This window comes from Calonectris borealis, chromosome 9, assembly GCF_964195595.1.
Source record: "Calonectris borealis chromosome 9, bCalBor7.hap1.2, whole genome shotgun sequence".
Lineage (NCBI taxonomy): Eukaryota > Metazoa > Chordata > Aves > Procellariiformes > Procellariidae > Calonectris > Calonectris borealis.
Window position 1 is genome coordinate 296,063 of NC_134320.1, and position 20,837 is coordinate 316,899.

Below are 20,837 nucleotides of genomic sequence, written 5' to 3' on the forward strand. Positions count from 1 at the left end.
CGCTGGCGGGGGCGGGAGGGCGCCCGCCGCGTGCCCGGCGGGGCGGGAAGGGCGCGCGGCGCCCTCTGGCGGCGCCAGGACGGTGCTGGTGCCCGGTGCGGCCCGGCGGCCCCGCTGCAGCGCAGCTCAGGGCAGGTGGACGGTGCCCGTACCGGTACCCGGTGCGGCCTACCCAGCGGGCCCCACAGCGGCACAACCCCCTCGCCCGCAGCCCCCGGCCACTGTGGGCCTCCCCGCTGCCAGTGCTGGCGGTGCCCGCCCTGCCCACCCGTCCCAGGAAGCTCAGTGGCACGGGGGTGTTTGCATTAAATGCCACATTTATTTCAGAACCGAACAAGCCTCACATGCGCGCGGATGGCCGGGACCCGAGGCGCCAACCCCCAGGCACAGGGCAGGGAGGGCCCAGGGGCGCCGCCATCACCGGCAGGAACCAGAGGGCGTGAAGGGCGGCCGCCCTCCTCCACAGGCCCCCATCCTGCCCACCAGTGCTCGCCCACCCTCCACGCCACCGTTCCCCTGTGAAATTTCCCTTCTGATGGGGCTCACAGTCGTGCCGAAACCTCGGGGGGCTGTGGTGGTAGAGGGGACGGATGGACAGCGGCCTGACTGGGGGAGCACGTGGTGCTGGCGAGAGCAGAGCTGGTAAGACGGCACGGGTAGCCCGCAAGCCGGGGACGTCCCGCAGGGATGCTGCAGGTGTCCAGTGAGCAGCCATGTCTCCCTCGGCCCCGAGCATGGCGGCCCCCAGCCGAGCCATCTGCTCTGCAGGTTTGCTGGCCTCAGGCACGCTTTGGCTCCGGCTGGAGGACGCCCGTCCCACAGCTGCCCCTCACCTGCAGCACGGGCAGCACTGCCCGGCTGTGGCCGGTGAACCTGTGTCTGGTCCCTGGCAGACACGGGTCCTGTCTCTGCCAGAAGCTGCCTCTGCTCTGGAAGAGCCTCCCCTCTCCCCTGCGGCACCCAGTGTTTCCACCCCTAGCCCCCTACGTTGAAGTTTGGGATAGTATCAACCAGTCCTTGCCCAGAGCATGGGAGCCGGGATGTTGCAGCCCAGGCCCCTGCTTCGCCCCAGCCGCAGCTCTGCCCTTCCATGCCCTTGCTTCACCCCGGCCGCAGCTCTGCCCCTCCATGCCCCCGGGCAGGCACCTCTCCCTCCGTAAAGTTGGCCTCCAGGTCTCTAAAATGGATCACAGGGGGGAAAAAAACCCAGTTTGATGGGGAGCTTGTCCTGGGCGGGAAAGCTGCCGCCTGCCCAGGGCGCGGGGCTGGGAGGAGCAGCCCCACCGCGGCTTTGGGCTGGAGCGATGGGATGAGACGTCCAAGGAGCTGCGGCGAGGCCGAGCAGAACCGGCAGGGGCTCAGGAAGGATCCCAAAACCCTTTCTGTGACCTGAAACCCGAGCTGAACGGTGCCTGACATGCAGCGAGGGGGTCCTTGCGAGCCTCTGCCCGCCTGCCATGTCCCTGCCTGTCCGTGCCCCCCACGACACAAGCGTAACGAGGAGAAGACGGCACCACATCTGACACGCACACGCACGCGCACGTGCACACACACACACACACACACCCACCACAGACAGCGCAGGGAGGTGCGGCAGAGCCAAGGCGCAGCCGTGCTGTGCGAGGGAAGGTCAGCCGTGAAGGCGTGACAGCAAAGCTGGGGGGGTGCCCGGGAGATGCGCAGAGGAAGATGCTTGCCTTCCCGCCCGGAGCTGTGCCAGATGCTACCAGCTGCTCGGGAAGCCCCAAACGAAAGCATCCCCCCATGGGTGAGAAACGGGAGAAGGAGGAGAGGGAGAGCTGCTGCTGGGGGAGGTGGGAAGCGGTGATGGCTGGAGGAAAAGGTCTTTTCTGCAAAGCCACCTCCACCATGGGAAGTCCCCTGGATTAATGTGCTGATGGAGGCAGGGTGGGAAGGAGGTGGGTGCTCGCTTCTGCAGTGGGGGAAGAGCAGTGACAAAACGCCAGCTACAAGAGTAAAAAGAAGCCCCATCCCCACCCCGACACCCCCACGCCAGCCTCCCCCCCGCCCCTCTGACGTGCCTCGAGCCTGTCGTCCTGCTGGGAGGAGAAGGGATGTGACAGCCCTTTTGGGAAAGGGCGACGAGGATCCTGTGGATTGGGATGGTCGCTCCCAGCCCCAGCTCCTGGGGACCTTTCCCATCCAGCTTTGGAAGTGGCCACCTGAACCTCCACACTCCCTGCAGGGATGGGACCCTTGGCATCCTGCCCTAAGAGGGGGGGAATCTCTTTGGACAAGCGCTCCTGGGCCTCCCAGGCCGGGATAGTGGAGGTGGCCTACATGCTTTTGGTTGGGAAGGACAGCCCCACATAAGGTGATGGGCAGAGCCACCACCGTCCCCAGAGCCCTCCTTTTCCCTCCAGCAGGACCAAGCTCTGAAGCTAGGTGACACATTTGCGTGGACGCGGGTGCCCCAGCCAGCCGAGACAGCGGGCTTCCCCCCTCCAGAGGTAGATGGGGCAGGTAGGAATTGCCTCCTTTGGGAAGACATGGTGGGCTGTCCAGCCACCGCTCAGGGGAGAAGTAGTTTAAGCTGCAGGGGGGGCAAAGCAGAGGGTTGGGGAAGGGCGGGGAGTGAAGGTGAGAGCTCCGCCGCCGCCGGGCACATGCCAGGGATGTCCCGGGGAAGGCATCTCCAGGACCCCGGCCCACCGCCAAGGCTCTCCCCTGCCTGGGGGAGGCATTGCCCGGGGGCCAGGACCCTACTTATGGGATTTTTGTGACATAAATAGAAATAAATACTTTATAAATATCATCTTAAACTACTGACACCTGATCTTACCCTGCCGTCTCTTGCAGAAACATCAATAACCTAGGAAATCCCCATACCTAAACTACCACTTTCCCTTCGCATGGAGGCAATTCCTCCGGCTCTCCCACCTCCGAGCTTTACCGCACTCCCACCTCTGTAGATCAAGGACTAGCTTTTAGCCGAAACCGTCCTCCTTGCTCCCTCCCCTCCGACAGGGACCTTTCTGGAGCGTTACAGATGATGTGACATGAAGGTCACCCATGGGGGGACGGGCAGAAGATGGCACACGCACGAGAAATCCTGCCCAGGAGGGTCCAGGCTTTTGCAGCTATGAACGGAAGTGAGTTTCCCCCGTGAAGGTGTGAATCGAGACAGATCCTTCCATGGAGCAGACAGCTGGGGCAGCAGATGGTGTGAGAGATCAGATATTAACATGGGGAGTCTTGAGACAGAATCAGCTATCTTGATCCTGTTGGCAGACGGATGAGGTGGAGGGTGTTTTTCAGGTTAGATTCTCATCTGGGCTGTTCTCCTTCTGGACAGCTTGGATCTGATTTGGAAAACAAGGGACAAAAGGTGTCAGAGATGTATTTGAGGAGAGGTCCCCACCCCTGGGTTCGGTGTCCTGGCTCCAGGCTGGTGCTTGAATCCAGCCAGAGCTGGAAGGACACGGGATTAATGTCTCTTTAGCCAGTGCACACAAATTTCTGTGCATTTACTCCTATTCCCCTAGCCCTGCCACTTAAGATGGTCTCAAGAACTATGCGAGCTGTTTTCAAGAACTATAGGAGATGTTCTCAAGAACAGTGAAGGGCCAGTGTCCCTGCCGCCAGGCATGGATGTTGCTGTGAACTCAGCACAACGACGCCTCTGTACCAGCCAGGATCTGGCCCTAGATTGAAGCATTTAAGTGGGGAGGAGCTGAAATCAAGATTAATACAGTCCCAGTTTTGCCGGCCGAGAGCCTGTCCAGGCACAGCTCTGCGCAGGAGGTGCTTCCCACGCCTGGCTGGAGGGGGCTGCAGCAGGGAGAGCACTGAGAGCAGGGCAGGGAGCATGCCTGCAGACCCCCCACTGACAGCTTCCCTGCACCCCCCTTCCCCCAGCAGCCCCAGGTACCTTATGGACCCAGCCAGGAGGGGGTTGAAGGCGTAAAGCCAGTCGTGCATGTCCTTGTCGCTGCTCGCCTGCAGCAGGATGCCCCGGTGCTCCGTGCACACCGCAAATGTGTTCGGGGTCTGCTGGGAGAGAGCCGGGGCTGAGTCCCTCGCCCGAGGAGGTGCGCGGAGCGGGGCTGGCTCCTGGCGCCCTACCTTGAGCATGGCCTGCTGGTCCTCGCTGTACTCCACCTGGGCCTTGGAGAGGTTGAGTATGGCCCTCTCAACCGCGTCCTTGTCTGAGTTGTAGATGTAGACGTATGGGCGCCGGACCACCACGAAGCGTTTCACCCATCCATTGGTGTGGGGCTCCAGGAAGTGCAAGTAGCCCTTTTTGGAGACGATGGGGCTGCAGAAGGGACCGAGGTCAGGGTGGGACACGGACTGCGAGGAGGTGGCAATGATAGGGCATGGTCCCCCCCAGCCCCAAGGCGCTCCACTCGCTGGCTGCCCCAGCCACTCCTACCTGACCCGGATCTCCTGGATGTCAGGCACCAGCAAACGCTGGGGCTCCTTCTCCTCCTCAGGCCGGCACACCGGGGACTTCTTCTGCTCTCCTTCTACCGCAGGCTCCAGGTCGGGGCTCTCCGCCCTGGAGGAGACCTGGGGGGGTCTGGGGAGGGAGGAGAGGCTGGGGTGTAGGAATAGCGATGGCTGGGGAACACCCATCGACCAGGACCGCGTCTCAGTGGTACAGCTGCCCTGCTTGGGGGACGCCGGGGCATCACCTGAACCTCCCGGCCGCCTTCTTACCTGACTTCCATGGCGTTGTAGCGTCCTTCCACCAGCGACGGGCAGGTTGAGGAGGGGGTGAGAGTGGTGACCCCAAGAGCTGGCATGGAGGGGTCTCTCATCAGGGTCACGGACATTTCGGACAGCTGTGGAGGAGCAGAGGTGTGTACTCAAGTTTCTGCCCAAAGCCAGGCACGGGCAAAGGACCAGGCACCCGCTCAGATGTGGAGAGGTGAGACCTCTGGCCGGCGGGGTCCTCTCCTAGCACAGTTCCGAGAGCCACCAGTTCCAGGAACACCAGGGCAAGCGGAGGGAGCAGGGGCCCCGGAGCAGGGACCGCTCGCGCCATGGTGCCCATCTGGCCCCCGCCCAGCCAGTCCCCCCCAGCCACGCGTCCCTGCCGGCCCCCGCCAGCCCAGCAGAGCCCGGGGCAGTGTCAGTACCTTGCTCTCGCTGGCACTAATGCAGACGTGGCTGTGGCTGTACTCCCTGTTGAAGGTGTGTGTGAGCAGGCGCAAGCACTGCGGAGAGAGGACGACAATGGGGCATGAGGCACCTTCCTCCACCCTCCACCTCCCGCTTCTCTTGGGCTTTCTCCTGCCGCAAACCCCTGCCACCCCGAGGGAGCCCCTTCCCAGCTTCATCCCCACGAGCTGGGGATGCTGCAGGATAGTACCTTCACGGCCAGCTCCTTCTGCCTCTCACTGGGGGTTTCAGGGGGAGAGGTGCGACCCTCGGGGGCCCCGTCAACAGAGAGTGGGGAGGAGACGCAGGAGGTGCTTCGGGACTCGGAGTCCTCACTGGAGCAGGGGGACAGGGTCTCCAGGCCCAGGCGCTGGGTCGTCTCCAGCTTCTCACGCAGGAGCAGGTAGTGCCTTGTCTTCTCCACCTGGGCACAGGCAGTCAGGCTCAGGGGTGGCCCCTTGCCCCCGCCGGCATCCTTTTGGGGACTGCACTTCCCAGGCCCCATTAACGCCATCTGCTCATTAGCTTCAGGTCTGCTGGGACCCGGCTAGCAGCGATGCACAGGGGAGCACCAGCGGCACAGCCCCACTCCTGCCTGCTCCCGCAACCAGGAGGGCTGAGACACCCAGCGCTGGCAGGGCAGGGGGCTGAGCTGTGAATTGCACAGGCTTGGCCTGTTTCTAGCCCAGACTCTTACTTCTTGCAGGAGGCTGAGTTTCTCCAGCTCCCACTGATGGTCAAGGATGAGGCTGTCGCTGCGGGGCCGCCAGCCTGCCAGGTTCTCCTCTCCCCGCACGTAGGCTACGGAGGTGTCCAGCACACGCCGGCGCCGTCTCTGCATGCCTGCAGGACAGACGCACAGCTGGGGGGACAAACGCACGGCCCCGACCGCCATGCCGTGCCTCCCGGCCCCGCGGTGAACACCCGGGCAGAGACGTGGCACCCACCTGGGCTACCGGCGTCGGCCACACGGCAGAGGCTGAGCTCGTAGACTCCCGTCACGCGGTTACTGCGAGGAAAGGGAGACTAGGTGTTACTGGCTCTGCCGCATCCCCATGCCACGGTTATTTTGCCCAGGCTGCTGGGATGCCCCAGGAGGGCTCCAGTCCCCGGGTGATGGCTCTCCTCCCTCAGAAAGGCAGGATCATCCTGGTACCTCTCGGAAGCCCGCAGGCTGCCACTGCCAAAAAGGTTGCGGATGGAGCGGGAGGCAGGAAGCTTGGCGTCCCGGGAGTAGAAAACCATGCAGAAGTCTTTGGTGATGACAGCGGGCTGAGTGCAATTCTCCATCTGCAGCGGGTAGGGGGGAAGGTATCAGGGGGGCTGCGGCTTGGCAGCCCAGCAGGTCTCTCCCACCCCTGGTGCCCAGCAGTTTCCACTCCTGGGGTCCCACAGGGCTCCCAAGCTCGAGGTTGAATCCTGCACCCCGTTAGCATCGGTGCCAGCTAAGGAGGGGTTCGCGCTGGCTGCACCCCGACAGTGGGGGAAATACCAGACTTTGGTGGCGTTATAATGGCCCCCACTAAGGTCCTTGCCTCGATGTAGGCGGAAAGGGTGATGTAGATTTTCTCCCGGTACGGGGTGACACGGTTGAGCAGCAACGAGTTGTGCATGGAGCTATCCCACGCCGTCTCAAACTGGTAGAAAGTCCTGCCGGAAAAAATAGCAGAGCCGGTAAAACAACCCCCCCAGAACCCTAGGCGAGCGGGCAAGGAGATGCCATCGTCCCCTGCCGCAGCGCTGCAGCAGGCCTGCAAGGACACACGGACATGCACGCGCGGCAGGGACAGATGGGGACAGCCACTCCAGAAGACGCAGGCTCAAGGCAAAGGGGGACAAGGCGTGGTGGGAGGGGGACGCGGCGCCCTCGAAACGGCCGATGGACCAGGGTTTTGGGGAGGAGGGACTGTGGGAGGGGTCAGGGCTCAGCTGGGGTGCAGGCAAGGCAGGGCAGGTTGGGAAGGCAAAGGAGGGCAAAGGAGGGTGCATACCCCACCCCCGTGCTCGGAGTGGGGGGCTGCCACCCCCAGCGGGCCCGGGCCACGTCCCCACCATCCAGCCCGGGGCACGCAGCACCTCCCGGCCCCCGCCAGGAGCGGCTGTCGCCATTCGGATGACGATGGCCAGAAGGGAAAGGAGGGAGGATGCTCAGCACTGGGGGTTGCTGCCAGCCCACCCCCGGGAGAGCAGCTCCCCCGCCAGCCAGGTCCCTCTTCCCCAGGGCTGCCCCCGTCTGCCAGCCCTGAGCCCCAGCGGGACCCAGGGACCACGATTTGGTGGCTGGCCCCTGTCAGGCTGTCTTCCCCAGCTCTTGGTCTGCCCTGATCGCCAGCCCCATCCATCCCCATTCCCACTGGGCTGCGTCGCTCCCCTTACTGTGTTTTCCATGGCTCCCAGGCTGGGAGAAGGAGCAGGGGACACCCAGCCCCACTCGCCCAGTGCCTACGGGGTCCCGTAGAGGACGGCGCAGCCACCCAGAGCAAGAGCGGCAACCGCCCTCTTCGGGTCAAGCAATCGAGGGTGGGGGAAGCAGGAGGTGGCTCTGGTTCGAGAGCATGGGGGATCCCCACTTCAACCCCTGCCCCACTTCTGGGCTCCCTCCTGGGCCAGCCTGGGGTGTCCCCCATCCTTATGGGACACCCACTCCCCAAAGCCACCCAGAGCTGCTGCAGGCCCAGCTCCCGCCTGAGCATCCTCAGGAAGCCATGGCTCAGCGATGTCTCAATGAGGATACTTCGGCAGGTCCCCGAAGCAGCGTCCAGGTGGCTGAGGGGCTCTTTTAACGAGAGCCGGGCAGCCGGAGGGAGCGGGGAGAGGCTCTCGGCTGCGATTGCCCCCGCGTTGGAAGACGAGGGAGAGTGACACTTTCAGAAGGTGTATAAAATATATAAAAAATCCCTGCATGAGACAGAGCCAAGGCGAAGGATCGCTTTGCAGACACAGGTCGCTTGAGAAGAGAATAGCTCCCCAGGGAGGAGGAGAAGAGGAGCCTCAGGGGAGGGGGGAAAGAGCAAAAAGCAAAGGGAGGAGGCAAAGGAGAAAGAGAGAAAAGCAGGACGGACCAGACCGGGCGGGTGCGCACGAAATACCTAGTGTAATTTCCGAACGAAATGCTATAAGTGGAAGGCGACCCAAGGACAAACACACACACGTACACACACAGAAAAACGAAAGGTCAGAAAGCATCGTCTGTACGGGGCTGGCGCAGAAGCGGGGCCGCGAGGAAGGGGACCCCCTCTCGAGGGGACTTGCCCCATACCAGCACCACTGGCCGAAGGAGCTCCTGCCTAACTAAACCCTGAATCGCAGCCCAGAAGGAGCTCGGTGAGGGCAGACAGAAGTTTACCCGCTTGGGTGAAAACACTCTGCCTCCCATCTTCCTCGCAGTCCGGCAGCTGGGAAGTGAGCTCCCCATTCTCTTAACTCTGCCCTCGCTGCCATCCCAGGGCAAGGAGCTCCCGCCCAGTGCAGCCCCCAGGAAGGTGCCTGTCGGGGGGGGACCTGCTGTCCCACCGCCACGCAGTGGGAGAATTTCTTTGCCCATCCCTTGCTCCACAAGGAAAGCATCACTGTGCTGAGAGTCCACGGGCAATGCCAGCACGAGTCCGCGGGCAATGCCAGCACGAGTCCACATGCTCCTGCAGCGGAGGGCTCGATCCGTGCTGGACCCGTCCCCCTGCACCCCGTGGGGGGACAGGGTGCCACTGGAGGGACAGCTCTGCCCTCAGGCATCTCCAAGCAGGACCAGCTTCTAGCTGCTGTAGGGAGGACAACCTCCCAGGCGCAAAGCCCACCAGGACTTGGGAGACCCCATCCCCTGTCTCCCAGACGCATCCCCCTCTCCTCCCACCACGGGGCACAGTGGCAGGACGCCCGCTCCTCTGGGGTCTTGGCGATGCTCCCGTCCAGAGGCTGGCGGCAGCATCCGGGTCCAATGGCTCTCGCCCACACGCCGCACGCCAGGCTCATCCTACAGTCCCAGCTGAACCCCCCCCATCCCCAAACAGCCGCTCGCCCCGTTACACAAGAGTATAACAGTCCGTGCCATGTATGGATGTGCGCACCCACCGTCACACCTGCATACAGACGCACACCGCCCATATGCTGCACTTACGCCCGCGGGACTACCATGCATGGGGTGAGCAGCCGCTGCACGTGCCGCTGGACCAGCCGGCAGTGCTGCCATCGTCACCAGGTGCCTGGGCGAGGGCTGGAGGTGCCCCGAAGCCCCGCTGTGGTCGCTACCAGCCCTGCGGCTACTCCAAGCGGCGCCGGGGGCCGAGCTGGGGCTGGGGCGGGAGGCGACGGGGGCGGCACACTCAGCACCAGATGCCAGAGAGATGGGAGAGCAGCGAAGTCAAAAAGCAAGAAGAAAACCCAGATCAGGCGATGGGGATGCAGGCGTGCGAGGGGGAGCGGCAGCCAGCGAGAGCACGGCCCAAACAAACAGCAAAAGGGGCCGAGTGAGCAAGAGGTGCCAGGGCAGGAGGGAGGAGGTATGGGGCGTGTGGAGGGATGAGGGGCTGGATGTCCAAGTGCTGCCTCCGGCAGGAGTGTGCTCACTGAGGCGAGGGGGGAGAAAGAAAGAAGGGAGAGAGGAAGGGGGGGTGGAAAAAAACCAATGGAAACAAATAATACCTAGGCATATCCGAATCAAGAAACTGCCTGCGAAAACACAAAACAATCACATGGTTAGTTTGGGCTCGGATGGGTGGCAGCTGCGGAGAGAAGCGAGGGGGGACCCTGGGCGCTGTCCCCCGCACCTCCTCCCTGGGCGCTTGATGCAGGGATGGATGGGTGCCGGGGAGGAGCCGTACCGCTCCCCCGGTCTCCTCCTGAGCAGCTCCGGGGGACTGGAGAGGCTGGGGGCAGAGCCTGCACTGCTCTGGGCGATGGAGGCTGCGTGGCATAAAGCAACGAAGCAGGGAGCGCAAGCAGCCGGGGAGGAGGGTGAAGGGGGCCCCGGCTCTGCCCGCTGCCCTCCCTCTGCCCGTCCTTGCAGGCTGCTGGGGCCAAAGCATGTGTGCCTGGCATGCGGGATGGAAGCGGGGGGGGGTTGCGGCGAGCGCCCCTCGGCGTCACGGGAAGCCGGCCGCCCCCTTCTCCCCCTGCCCGGCCCTGGGCAGGCTCGACGGGATGGATACGGGACAGATACGGCGTGCACGCTGGCCCACGGCCCTGATTCGGGGCTGTCCCTGAGGCGCAGACCCTCTGAGCGTGCAGGTGAGGCAGGCTCTTGCAAAACCTGAGCCCCCGTCTCCCCGCTTCTCTCCAAGCCCCAAGCATCCCCCCAGCCCAAGCTGTGTCCCTCGCCCTGCAGGACCTGTGGGGGGAAGGCAGGAGCAGGAGGCACGTCCTCCTTGCCAGGCTATGCTAGAGATGCTGAAGATCCTATCTGGCTGCACCTGAGACCAACTGGCCAGATGAGGAGCTGACATAAAACAGCACAGCCCCAGGAGCCCATGGGTGCCACAGCCACCCAGCTCCCAGCAGCCCAGCAAAAACCACCACAGCTCTGCCGGGCCAAGCCCTCCTTGCCCAACTGTCCCTGCCTGGCCTTGCTCTGTTGTCCCCGTGGCTGTGCCAAAGTCTCCTGAACCGACACTCGCACGCATACCCAATCCTGATTTGGCTCTGCTGCCCGGGTACCATGTACCTGCCACTCCACCGTGCCCAGGAGCTGCCCTGGGAGTGCTGCAGGGTGGCACCTCCCATCTAGACCCCTGTCATCCCCCCCGAAAACACCCTGCCTTGGGACAGGCCACCTTGGGGCAGCGGTGACTCTGAAGAAAATGAGGGGAAAAGAGGTCCCCGCTCCCCACCGGGATGCTCCTACGCCGGCAACTGCCACACGCACAGCCCAGGACCAGTCCCGCTGCTCCCAGTGCTGTCAACGACCGTCCCCGTCTTGTTTCGGCTGCCCGCAGGCACACATTCTAGCCAGGGACCCCCCGCCAGTCCCCGGAGTTTCGCCAGCAGCCCTGGTGTAGAGGAGAGCTCTGCCCTCTGCACCCATTGCTCCCCCGCTCCACCGCAGGACCCAGCCAGGGAGATCTCGGAGAAAAAAAACCTCTGGCCCCGCTGCTCCCACACCCCTGCCAAACCCATAGCGGGGGCACAGCCCCCCGGGACAGGTGTGAAGGGGCAGGCATCCTCGAAGTCACCCGGCAGCGATGGGGGATGGCTTTCCTGCATCACCCCCACACAGATGGGGACCGGCCACGGGCACCAAGTGGCCTTTCCAGCGAGTTTGCTGGGACACGGGACAAATAGCCCTTCGTGGCAGGTCCCCGCCAGCCGCGGGGTCGCTACATCCTCCTGGCACCGGCACCAACTGGCTTTCTGCGCCAGGTGGTCACAGCCGCCACTGGAGAGCAGGACCCCCACCCAAATTCCCTGTAGTGCCAAAGCCCGGCGCGGAGAGGCCTCGGGGAGGAGGAGGAAGTGGGCTGGCGACCCTGAGCCCCGAGACCCTCTGAAGCTCCAGAAAAGCCCCACCCCGAGGCAGTAACGGGTCGGCAGGATCCTGCGGAGGGGCCGAGAGCCCCCCCAGGGGAGAAAGGAGCTCCCCACAGCCCCCCCAGCCCTCACCACAGTGGGAGAAGAGCAAGAGAAGAAGCAGCACGCACCGGTCGTCCTGGGAGGGGTGGATGTACCCAGAGGAGAGGATGTTCAGGGACAGGATGTTGGGGTCGATGAGAGACTCGTCTGCTTCTGGGGTGTTCCGGATCCGACCTGCAAGCGCAGCACCAGGAAGCCGCTCAGGTGACAGGCAGTGGCCCTGTGAGGGTCCCCGTGAAGGGCAGGGGCAGCCCGCCTGCCTGCAACCCCCAGCAGCCCTCCTGTCACAGGCAGCAGCTGCCCGGCACTCGGCCACTCAGCGCCGGAGGTCCTGGTCCAGCTCCTGGATGTGGCGGCCGGGACCGAGGCGTCCTGCCCATGCAGCGTCCCGGTGTCACCTGCCGGGCAGCCGCCACTTTGCTATTGCAGGGTGGGAGGGGAGACGAGGCATAAAGCCCCGCATGGGAACATGGGCGAGAAACAGCCCGAGAGGATGCTCAGGAGCTCGGCGGGCTGGGGGTTGCTCACAGCCCACCCAACCTGGCTCGGCTTACCCACAACCAGCTCCCGCACTTCCTTCCAGCGGATGAGGCTGCCTGTTTCATGCACCAAGGTGACAGTGATTCTCCTCTGGATGCCCTGAGACCCGCGAGGCCAGAGAGAAGGGACAGTGGTTAACACAGCTCCCAGCAGGAGCCAGAGCCAGGACGGCACTTTCGGGAGAGAGTACCTGGTGGAGGAGGAAGGTCCCATGGCATGGCATGCCTCCGCGGTGGTCCACAACGGCAGGGATGTAGCTGGAAAAGAGGATTGCGGCGTGACACAGAGCCCCGTCAGCCTGCGCAGAGGTCCCGAGCACCGGGCAATTCACCATGCTGCCTCCGTCTCCTTCCCGCTCCCCTTCCAGCAAGACTTACTCGCCATTGGCCTCCAGCTCACAGATCTCGAAGAAGACCATCAGGTCGTACTTGCACTGGCATGGGCCGGCGCTGGGCCGAGTCATGGTGCTCAGCTTCGTTGCAGGCACTGCAGCGGGTTGGAAAGACAGCTTAAATGGTGAGCTTGCCACTGACGTTTGGAGTGAGGCACGTCATGGCAGGCAGGGTAAGGGCAGAGCAGGCAGGGACCGCGGGGAGACACATGGAGGCAGCAGCAAGGCAGGAGGGAGTGCATAGGGCGGGACAGCCCCATCCCACGGACCTCACTGACCACCAATGTGCCTTCTCCCATGCCCCACGTGGAGCAGCGAGGGTGCCAGGATGTGGCTGGCTTCACCCATCCTGAGATGCACACTCTGAGCCCGCAGCCCCGACATGGACACATCCCAAACCACGCAGCACTGCTCCAGGGACCGCTCAGGAACAGGCGCTTGGGGACAGCCGCTCCGGGATAGCCACCTGGGGACAGCCGGAGGGAGGCTCCCCCGGTGTTGGTGTGGGGACCGCACAGCAAACCACGGCACTCAGCCAAACCCCAACAACGCGGCTCTCAGCAGCCAAAGCACAGCAGGGACCCCACAGCTCCTGCAGGATGGTGGGGCTAGGTGACCATCTGAGCTGTCCAGGGCTGGTAGCCTCCTCCCTGCCACTCCACAGGAGGTGAGAAGGGGCCTTTGCATCAGCCGGGTGTGCTCTGAATGGGTGCCAAGGGCTTTTGGGTGCTCTAGCCTGCAGTACATTTTGTGGTGCCCCTGGGGTCCTAACTGGTCCCCCTGGGGAAGGTGACCCGCACCCAGCATGGGGACCGTGGGCAGGCAGAAGAGCAGGAGGCCAGATCCCCTACCTGGTTTGGAGAGTGGCATCACACGGGGGAAGTGGCGCCGGGATGGCCTCAGCGGGCTGCAGAGAGAACCGGCTCGGTTGAAGCATCCACAGGGAGCCCCAAACGTGGCCAACCTCACCTACGCCCCGGGGCCAACTTGTCCCCCTTCCCGCCCCCACCTTCCTCTGGGTCCCCAGGAAGCCAGCTGCACCAAGTACCCCCGTGGCACCCAGGGGCCGGGGGTGTCCCAGGGTGCACCCACCTCAGGACGTCCTTGCAGAGAGGCGGGAATGGATGCTGCTGGTAGTGCCCGAAAACTTCAAACACAATCGGCTGGCTCTTGATGTATTCAATGAAGGACTTGGTCACCTCCACAGCGATCTAGAAGAGAAAGAGCCATCAACTGCACAGTTTAGCTGGGAATGGGATGCAGCCAGCAACAGCACTGGGGAGGTGGGAGGGTGCAAGCTTGTCCGATCCCCTGCATCCCTCACCCATCCCCTTCTCCATGGCCCAGCCTCACAAAGACCACTGCCATGAAATCCCAGCCTTTTCGGGTGGAGGGCAGTGGCTTTTGGTCTTTCCCCCACACATCCACCTCGTCTAAGGTTGGCTTAGCTGGGCAGCTGTGACGGGCTGGGGAAACCAGGAGGAAGCTGTTCCCCTGGGGAGAAGACCCAGCCAGCAGCCCCGTGGAGACCCCAGCAGCCACGGGGGTGAAGGGGTGTGGGCAGGGGAGGGGTACGCACGTTTTGGACGTGATAGAAGCCCAGCGGTGGCCCCCGTCCTGTGTTCTTCAAGGGCTCTGTAGAAAAGGCCTCGTCGTGGCGATGGATGAAGCTGCAGAGGGAAGGAAGGTGGCTCGGGGGCTGCGGGAGGGGGACATGCTGGAGCAGGGAGGGGAGAGAAAGCAGGGACCAGGAGAAGAGCCCGCTCTCCCCGGGGCTGCCGCCCGCACCCTGGGCTGGCACAGGACCTCCCCGAAGCTGACCGGAGCCTCTCCCTGTTTTTCACCAGCGACCAAACAAGGTACTGGACAAGTGCATGTGCTCATCCCGCAGCCCTTGGTTTTGCCTCCCCATCCATGAAGGGCTCAGAGGTGGGGGGGCTGGGGCTCCCTGACATTCACTGCCAGCCCCGAGGCGATGGCTGGAGCGTGGTGGGAGATGCGGGGCCAGGGACTCACTTGAACTGGCAGAAGATGTCTGCGTATTCCGCAGAGATGCTAGAGGCTTGCAGGACCGTCACGCGGAAAGTGAAGATGCTGCCCAGCTTCAGGTGGTCCAGAGCTGTCTCCAGCGGCCCATCCGGCGCAGGCTTCTCCGGGCTGTCCAGGAGAAGGTCCTCTGGGGTCACTGCGGGGAGGGGAGGGTTCTCAGCAAGGTGGGGGGGTCACCCCTTTCGGTGTCTGCCAGCAGCTCCACACCAGGGCAGCAGGCTTTCGACGCTTAGGCGGGCACAGGAGGCTGGGTTCTGGGGCCGGGGGCCACTCCCCAACAGCTCGTCAGCACCCCCTCACCTGCGCAAGTGTTGTTGTTGACTTCGTCGGCGGAGGGACCCACGTCGCTGACCTGCCCCTGGCCTTCGACGATGCGCAGCTCCTCCTGGGAGGTCCCCGAGCGAGACATCCCCACGGCTGGGCACGACTCCGACTGGAACTGCACCAGGAGTGGGGCTCAGGGACGCTGGTGGTCCCTGAGGTGGTCCCACTTGCGCCGCCGCCACCGCTCCAAGCACTGGGGCACCTCCAGCTCTCCCCTCCCACCCCATAGCAGCCCCCCCTAACACAGGCAAGAGCAGGGTGCACCAGTGGGTGCCGGAAGGCTGGGAGCTGCCAGGTGGACCGGGAGCACGGTCCCTTCAGCATGATGCCTGCACCTCTGGGAACCCGGTGGTCCCCATGGGGAGCATCGCTGCGGCAGGCAGGGGTCTGCGGTCCCCAGGCACCCACCAAGAGCCGGCCACCACCATACCTTCTCGAAGTGCTGGTCGTCGAAGGATATCTTGGCCATCCCTGACTGTCGCACGCCGGAGCCGTAGTCGGGGGCTTCCTCATCCGCTGGAGGAGGGATGAGGGTGAGCCGGCGTGGGGGCGCGGGGGATGCGAGGGGCATACTTTGGGGGAGTCCCCCTCCTACCTGAGATGGCCTGGACGGCCACGCGCAGAAAGCCTTTCACCTCGCCCTTCTCACTGACAATGGCCACGCGGTGGACCAGGGGCACGGGGTAGAGGAGGTTGCTCAGGTAGACGAAGGCCCTGCCGGAGAGGGGGGGGACACACACAACACGGGGGGGAGCGGTCACTGCTCCCACCCGCAGGTCCCCAGGCGCGGGTGGCGCGGCCGGTGGCGGCCAGGATCCCAGGTCACCGCTCACGGCGCGACCGCAGCACTGCAAAGCAAAACTAAAGAGAAGGCAGCCAGGGCCAGCCGAGAGGGGCAGGGAGCGGGCAGCGGGTGGGCAGCGTGCTGCAGGCAGGCGGGCGGGCAGCGCGCCGCAGGCAGCACCACGAAGCAGACGGGGCTCGCGTACCTCTCCGGCTGTCACCTCTGTGGCGGGCGGGGAGGGGAGGGGAGCTGCGCTGGTGCTGGGAGGGAAGAGGACCTTCTCTGCCGTGGAGAGCCGGAGGACTAGGACAGGAGGTGCTGCAACATGACTCGGGAGTCACTGTGGTGGGGACAGGGGCAAGGCGGGGGGGAAGGGAGGGTGATGAGGGAGGGAGAGGCCGGTGGGAGCAAGGAAGGGGGGAGGAGGAGGTCCTGGCCGGAGGCCAGAAGCCTCCAGAGATGAACCTGCCGGGGGGGTTCTGGCCCTGGCTCTGCCCGCGGTCTCACAGGACCGCTGGTGGCTGCAGGCGGCCTTTGCCTGGCTGGGACGGAAGCTGCATGGCGTGGCTGGCGGCATCGGCGGTGTGTGTCCCCCACCCCATCCCTTCGCACGCGTGGCTTCGGGGTCCCGGGCCGCCCACTAGCGTGTCACAGGGATGGCACGGCCGGCTTCTCCCTGCGGGCGAGCAAGGAGCTGCCCGCTCCCAGCGTGGCAGGTCTGGGCCTCCCTGCCGTCCTCCGTGGCATCCAGGTCGCCAATGCTACCATGGCAGGGTGCCACGCTGGGGTTCAACGTGATGGCTGGCACCTCCCGCCAGGCCGCAGCTCCCTGTTTCTCAAGCGTTTTGCCTCCTCTTGCCACCTTCCTCAACCTCGCCGCCGGCCGGCTCGCCGTTCGACAGTCCTCCTGGCGCTCTGGCAATGGCGGCGTGCCGCACCCTCAGCAGTGACAAGTCACCTCCACAGCCTTTGGTGCCAAGCTCCCTGCCAAGTGGTGCAAATCGTCCTTGCCTGCAGGGTGGCATCACTCCCAGCAAGAAGGGGTGCGGGGTGCCCAGCACCCCTCCCCGGGACGTCCACCAGCGTCTTGACACGCAGCGTCTTCATGTTTCGTGGGGTGGGATGGTGCCGGGGTCAGCCAGGACACTTCTGCTTCGGGAGGCTCCCATGAGGGTTGCATCTCTGGGCGGTTGGCAGTGCTGCTCGCGACATCCCAACCTCGCAGGTGTCTTTGCAGGAGGCCCCAGCCCCACACTTGTAGCCCGAGCCCTAAAGTTTGGAGGTTCCCCCTGCTCTGGTGACTCCCATTGACCTCCAACCGCTGCTTGAGGCTTTTTCCCCCAAAGCATCTCCAAGGACTCAAGTCGTGGAAGCAAAGGTGATGCCCCATCACTGTCTCCTGCCGGGCCCATCTCACCCCCTCGCTTCTCGGAGGCCACCAGGGACTGGACCGTGCCAGGGCTTCCTGGCAGGACCACATGCCTGGGGCAGAGCCCTGCGACCACAGGGAGGCCTTGAAAGCACGGGGATCTGGCTGCGCCCGCCCACCCGAAATCGCAGGGCAGCTGGTGATGAAGCCAAGGGGGTGGAAGGGGGGGGGGGGCAGGGAGGAGGGGGACAAGTGTGTCACTAGAGGAAGGAGGGCAGGGACACTAACCACAAGATTGGTGAGGTGCAAAGATGGCATGCTCAGACCAAAGAAAAGCCTTTCCAAAGGAAGACAAAAGTGAAATAACCCCAATTTTCGCTAAAGCTTTGGAGAGATAGAGCCAGCAGCTAAAAAAAAAAACCCCAAAAATAAAAAAAAATTTAAAAAAACCAAACAAACAAAAAAAAACCAACCTAAAAGAAAAAAGAAAGGAAAAAAAAATCAAAGACAAGGATCCAATCATAAATCAATCCAAGCACACTTCACAAGAAATGTGGCCGGCAGAGCTGCTGCGTGGGGAGCCAAACCCAGGGCAGACTCAAAAGAAGTTGGAAGGCGCCGAGCTCCAGGGAACGTGCCCCCAGCATGGAGTGGGGCCGCTGCTGCAGGGCCTTGTTTGGTTTTTTGAGGTGCCCCCGAGAGTTTTGGGGATTTTTTGATATTTGTTTTTTTTAATAAGGAAAAAAGGAAAAAAGAAAAAAAAAGGGGGAAGAACCCAGCTCTTTCGGTCTGAGGCTGCAGGACTCTTACCCCACCTCCACCCTTTCTGCCTGCGCTGGTCCCCCTCCTCCCCACCTCGCTGACCGTACCCTGCCTGGCAGGGATAAGCCTGGCTTTAGCACACCAAGGAAGAGGAGCTCCAGCTCCAGCTGTTGGGGCAGCCCCAGTGGGGAGAGGTTCACCATCATGAGCCTCTCTGGCTCCTGCCTGGGACAGAGGCTCCGGGACCAGCTCTGGGCACACATCCCCTTGGGAAAAACCCCGGAGCAGAGCTGGAGCACCTCATCCCATTTTGGGGATGGGCAGATTGCAACCGGGTTTGGCGGCACAGACAGTTTTGCGTCAGCTGGTGGGTTTCTCCAGGCTGAGACTGATGGAGCCCAGGGGGGTCTCCTGGCCAACAGGTATGAGAAATCAAAGCTCTTGTCCTCAGCCGGAGCCAAGGAGGAGTTGGAGCCTGCACCCGGGTCCCCATGATCTCCCTGAACATCTCCTGTGCCAAGCCGGTGGGGATGGCCTCAAGCCAAGCACTGGGTACAGGCGGCGAGAGAAAACACCGCTTTTCACAGAGACCTCTTCTCTCTCCTGCACCCAGCTCTCCCCTTGCTCCCCTCGGCTTCATACCCCTGACCACCTGGGGACATCCAAGCCTCCGTGTCCGAGGGGGGCTCACGCTGACCGAAGCAGCCAGGACGGCCAAGCCGGTGCCAGAGGCATGCGCGGCTTTGAAGTGCCTGCGTGTCCCCAGCCAGTGGCACCGCAGGGTCATCCCGAGCCAGGTGGGAGGTGGCCCTCCCTGGGACAGAAATGCCCAGGACCGAGACCCCCGTGTGGCTCCCCCGGGTCCTTCAGTGCCGGAGATGCAGCAGAGCTCCCCCTCCCGGGGGCCGCCCCAAAGAGGGACCTGCCTAAAGGGTCTCCGGTGGAGTTTCGCCGTCCACCTTCCCCGGCTATCCCCTGTGCTCGTCACAGCCCTACCTCAGTGGCCACCTCGCCGCCCTGCCGGGCGCCCCAGGCTCGGCAGCGATCCTGGCCGGCCGGCCACCCCCTGCGCCTCCGGGATGCCCTGGAGGTGGGAGTTGTGTCCGAAAGCAGTTCCCTCATGCGAAAGAGCTAGTTCCTTCCCGGCATGCTCTCCTAAAACCTCACCAACCTTCCTACTAAACTGAACAGGGGGGAGCGGTCGTAAAACGGATCCCGGCCATCACACAGCGGGCACTCCGGAAAGATGTCTTCCTCCAGGTCCTCCGCCTCCTCCTCCTCCTCCTCCTCCTCCTCCTCCTCCTCCTCCTCCTCCTCCTCCTCCTCCTGCCCCTGGTGCTGCTCGTCAGCAGGCTCGGTGATGTCGGAGTCGGGGTTCGAGAAGGTAGGGGAGGGGGTGAGATCAGCCATGCGCTCGCTCATGCATGTGTTGAAAAGAGGAGAGCTGTTGCAGCCAGAGATATCTGAACTAAGGTTAGTACAACAAGATAGAAGACAGGTTAAGACCAGCTGTTCCAAACAGAGAGAGCAAGAATAGGAATTTTGCGCTTTTTTGGGTGGGTTTTTTTTTTTCTCGGTTGGGTTTTGGGGTTTAAACCAAGGGACGTCGGGAAATAAAGACCTGCCCATCCGGTGTGTCTCTAAAGAAAGCCACCAACGGCCGTTGGCTGTAAAGGGCGGAGACAAGAGCGACCCAAGGAACCGGTGCAAACCGAGGGGATTCCCCTCGCTGGCTTTGTGGGCAATGCAGGGATAAGCAGGAGGCAGGATGCTCGCTGCCACCCTGCCGCCGAAGGGAATCTCTCCACGTGCCGTGGCACCGGGGGGATGCCTCCGCGACAAGTGCGGTTGGTTCATGTGGCTCAGCCATGTGGCTCAGCCCCCTGCTCCCCCTGCCCGCCGGGGCAGACCCCTTCTCCAGGGTGGCCCATCCTCATCGCCAGCACTGCACCCTTCCAACCGGCGTGCGGGAAGCGCACGGAGACACGCGGCACATACCATACAGACGGATGCTTGGACACCAACGCGTGCACATGGACGCGTGCCCGCCGGGGTGGAGGTCGCGACAGCACAGGCTCTCAGCCTGCTGGACAGCCGTGGCCCCCCACCTCCCACCAGCAGCAAGCCAAGAGCCCATGCCTCACAGCACTGTTTTATGGCAGGCAGCGGGGGCGTTGCCAGTGGCTCGCGGGTCCCTTGGGTCCCGGCAGCCAATGCGGAGGAGAGCCATCGCAAGCAAGATGGGCCCTGACCAGCACCTGGGGGGGCAACGCATCCTCCCGCGGCGCGGCCCCAGGGAAACGAACGCCCTGTGGACACGGCAGAGCTGGCAGCGCTTCCTCCTGCAGGGCTGCCTGCGGGTCCCAGCCGCACTTAGAAGGAGCCGAAGCACTCACCTGCCGACCAGTCTGAACCAGGGAAAGCGGTCGTAGAAAGGATCTCCGCCAGTCACCACATTGTCACAGTCCTCGATGACGCTAGAAGGCACTTCTGCTGCACGGTCATACATTTCACGCATCAGGTCCAGGCGTTGCCTGCAGGCAGAGGGGGATGCAGCGGGCAGCGGTGAGAAACCGGGCTGAGGCCGGCCAAGCCCTCTCCAGCGCAGGCATTGTTCGCCCACCTCAGCTTCTCCAGGGTCCAGTAATGCGTTGCCCCGTTCTTCTGGTCCTGCACCTCTACAGCCACGATGGTCCGGGGAAACGGCCGCTTCTCCCGGTCCTTGGCAGCATCGGGAGGCAGCAGGTCAGGAGGGAGAGGCGAGTACAGCGTGTCCGTGAGGAGCACGAACTGAAACTGGACCTGGAGAGGGGCAGAGGAGGACGGTGAGCGGACCAGGAGGACGGCGGGCTCCGCACGGTGCCCTTCGGCAGCCCCCTCCTCAGCACTTCCCTGCCTGCCCGTGCTTGTGGCCTCTGCCATGGGTGCTA

General features: G+C 63.6%; 1 protein-coding gene across 1 annotated transcript in view; it reads right to left on the reverse strand.

Moving 5' to 3' along the window:
- Positions 1–2,746: 2,746 nt before the first annotated feature.
- Positions 2,747–20,837, reverse strand: part of KIF1A (kinesin family member 1A) — a 39,489-nt gene continuing 21,398 nt past the window's right edge. The window contains exons 25-51 of the mRNA XM_075157714.1: positions 20,531–20,709; positions 20,304–20,441; positions 19,079–19,375; positions 15,588–15,706; positions 15,423–15,508; positions 14,969–15,107; positions 14,636–14,804; positions 14,199–14,289; positions 13,712–13,830; positions 13,471–13,526; positions 12,606–12,714; positions 12,419–12,485; positions 12,243–12,327; positions 11,757–11,862; positions 9,766–9,792; positions 8,217–8,240; positions 6,663–6,777; positions 6,284–6,417; positions 6,075–6,136; positions 5,825–5,970; positions 5,339–5,551; positions 5,106–5,183; positions 4,684–4,808; positions 4,397–4,543; positions 4,087–4,279; positions 3,893–4,011; positions 2,747–3,323 (exon numbers count right to left, since the gene is read on the reverse strand). Coding sequence (XP_075013815.1) covers positions 3,281–3,323; positions 3,893–4,011; positions 4,087–4,279; positions 4,397–4,543; positions 4,684–4,808; positions 5,106–5,183; positions 5,339–5,551; positions 5,825–5,970; positions 6,075–6,136; positions 6,284–6,417; positions 6,663–6,777; positions 8,217–8,240; positions 9,766–9,792; positions 11,757–11,862; positions 12,243–12,327; positions 12,419–12,485; positions 12,606–12,714; positions 13,471–13,526; positions 13,712–13,830; positions 14,199–14,289; positions 14,636–14,804; positions 14,969–15,107; positions 15,423–15,508; positions 15,588–15,706; positions 19,079–19,375; positions 20,304–20,441; positions 20,531–20,709 — 3,186 coding nt within the window. The 3' untranslated portion in view covers positions 2,747–3,280. The remainder of the gene's footprint in view (positions 3,324–3,892; positions 4,012–4,086; positions 4,280–4,396; positions 4,544–4,683; positions 4,809–5,105; positions 5,184–5,338; positions 5,552–5,824; positions 5,971–6,074; positions 6,137–6,283; positions 6,418–6,662; positions 6,778–8,216; positions 8,241–9,765; positions 9,793–11,756; positions 11,863–12,242; positions 12,328–12,418; positions 12,486–12,605; positions 12,715–13,470; positions 13,527–13,711; positions 13,831–14,198; positions 14,290–14,635; positions 14,805–14,968; positions 15,108–15,422; positions 15,509–15,587; positions 15,707–19,078; positions 19,376–20,303; positions 20,442–20,530; positions 20,710–20,837) is intronic.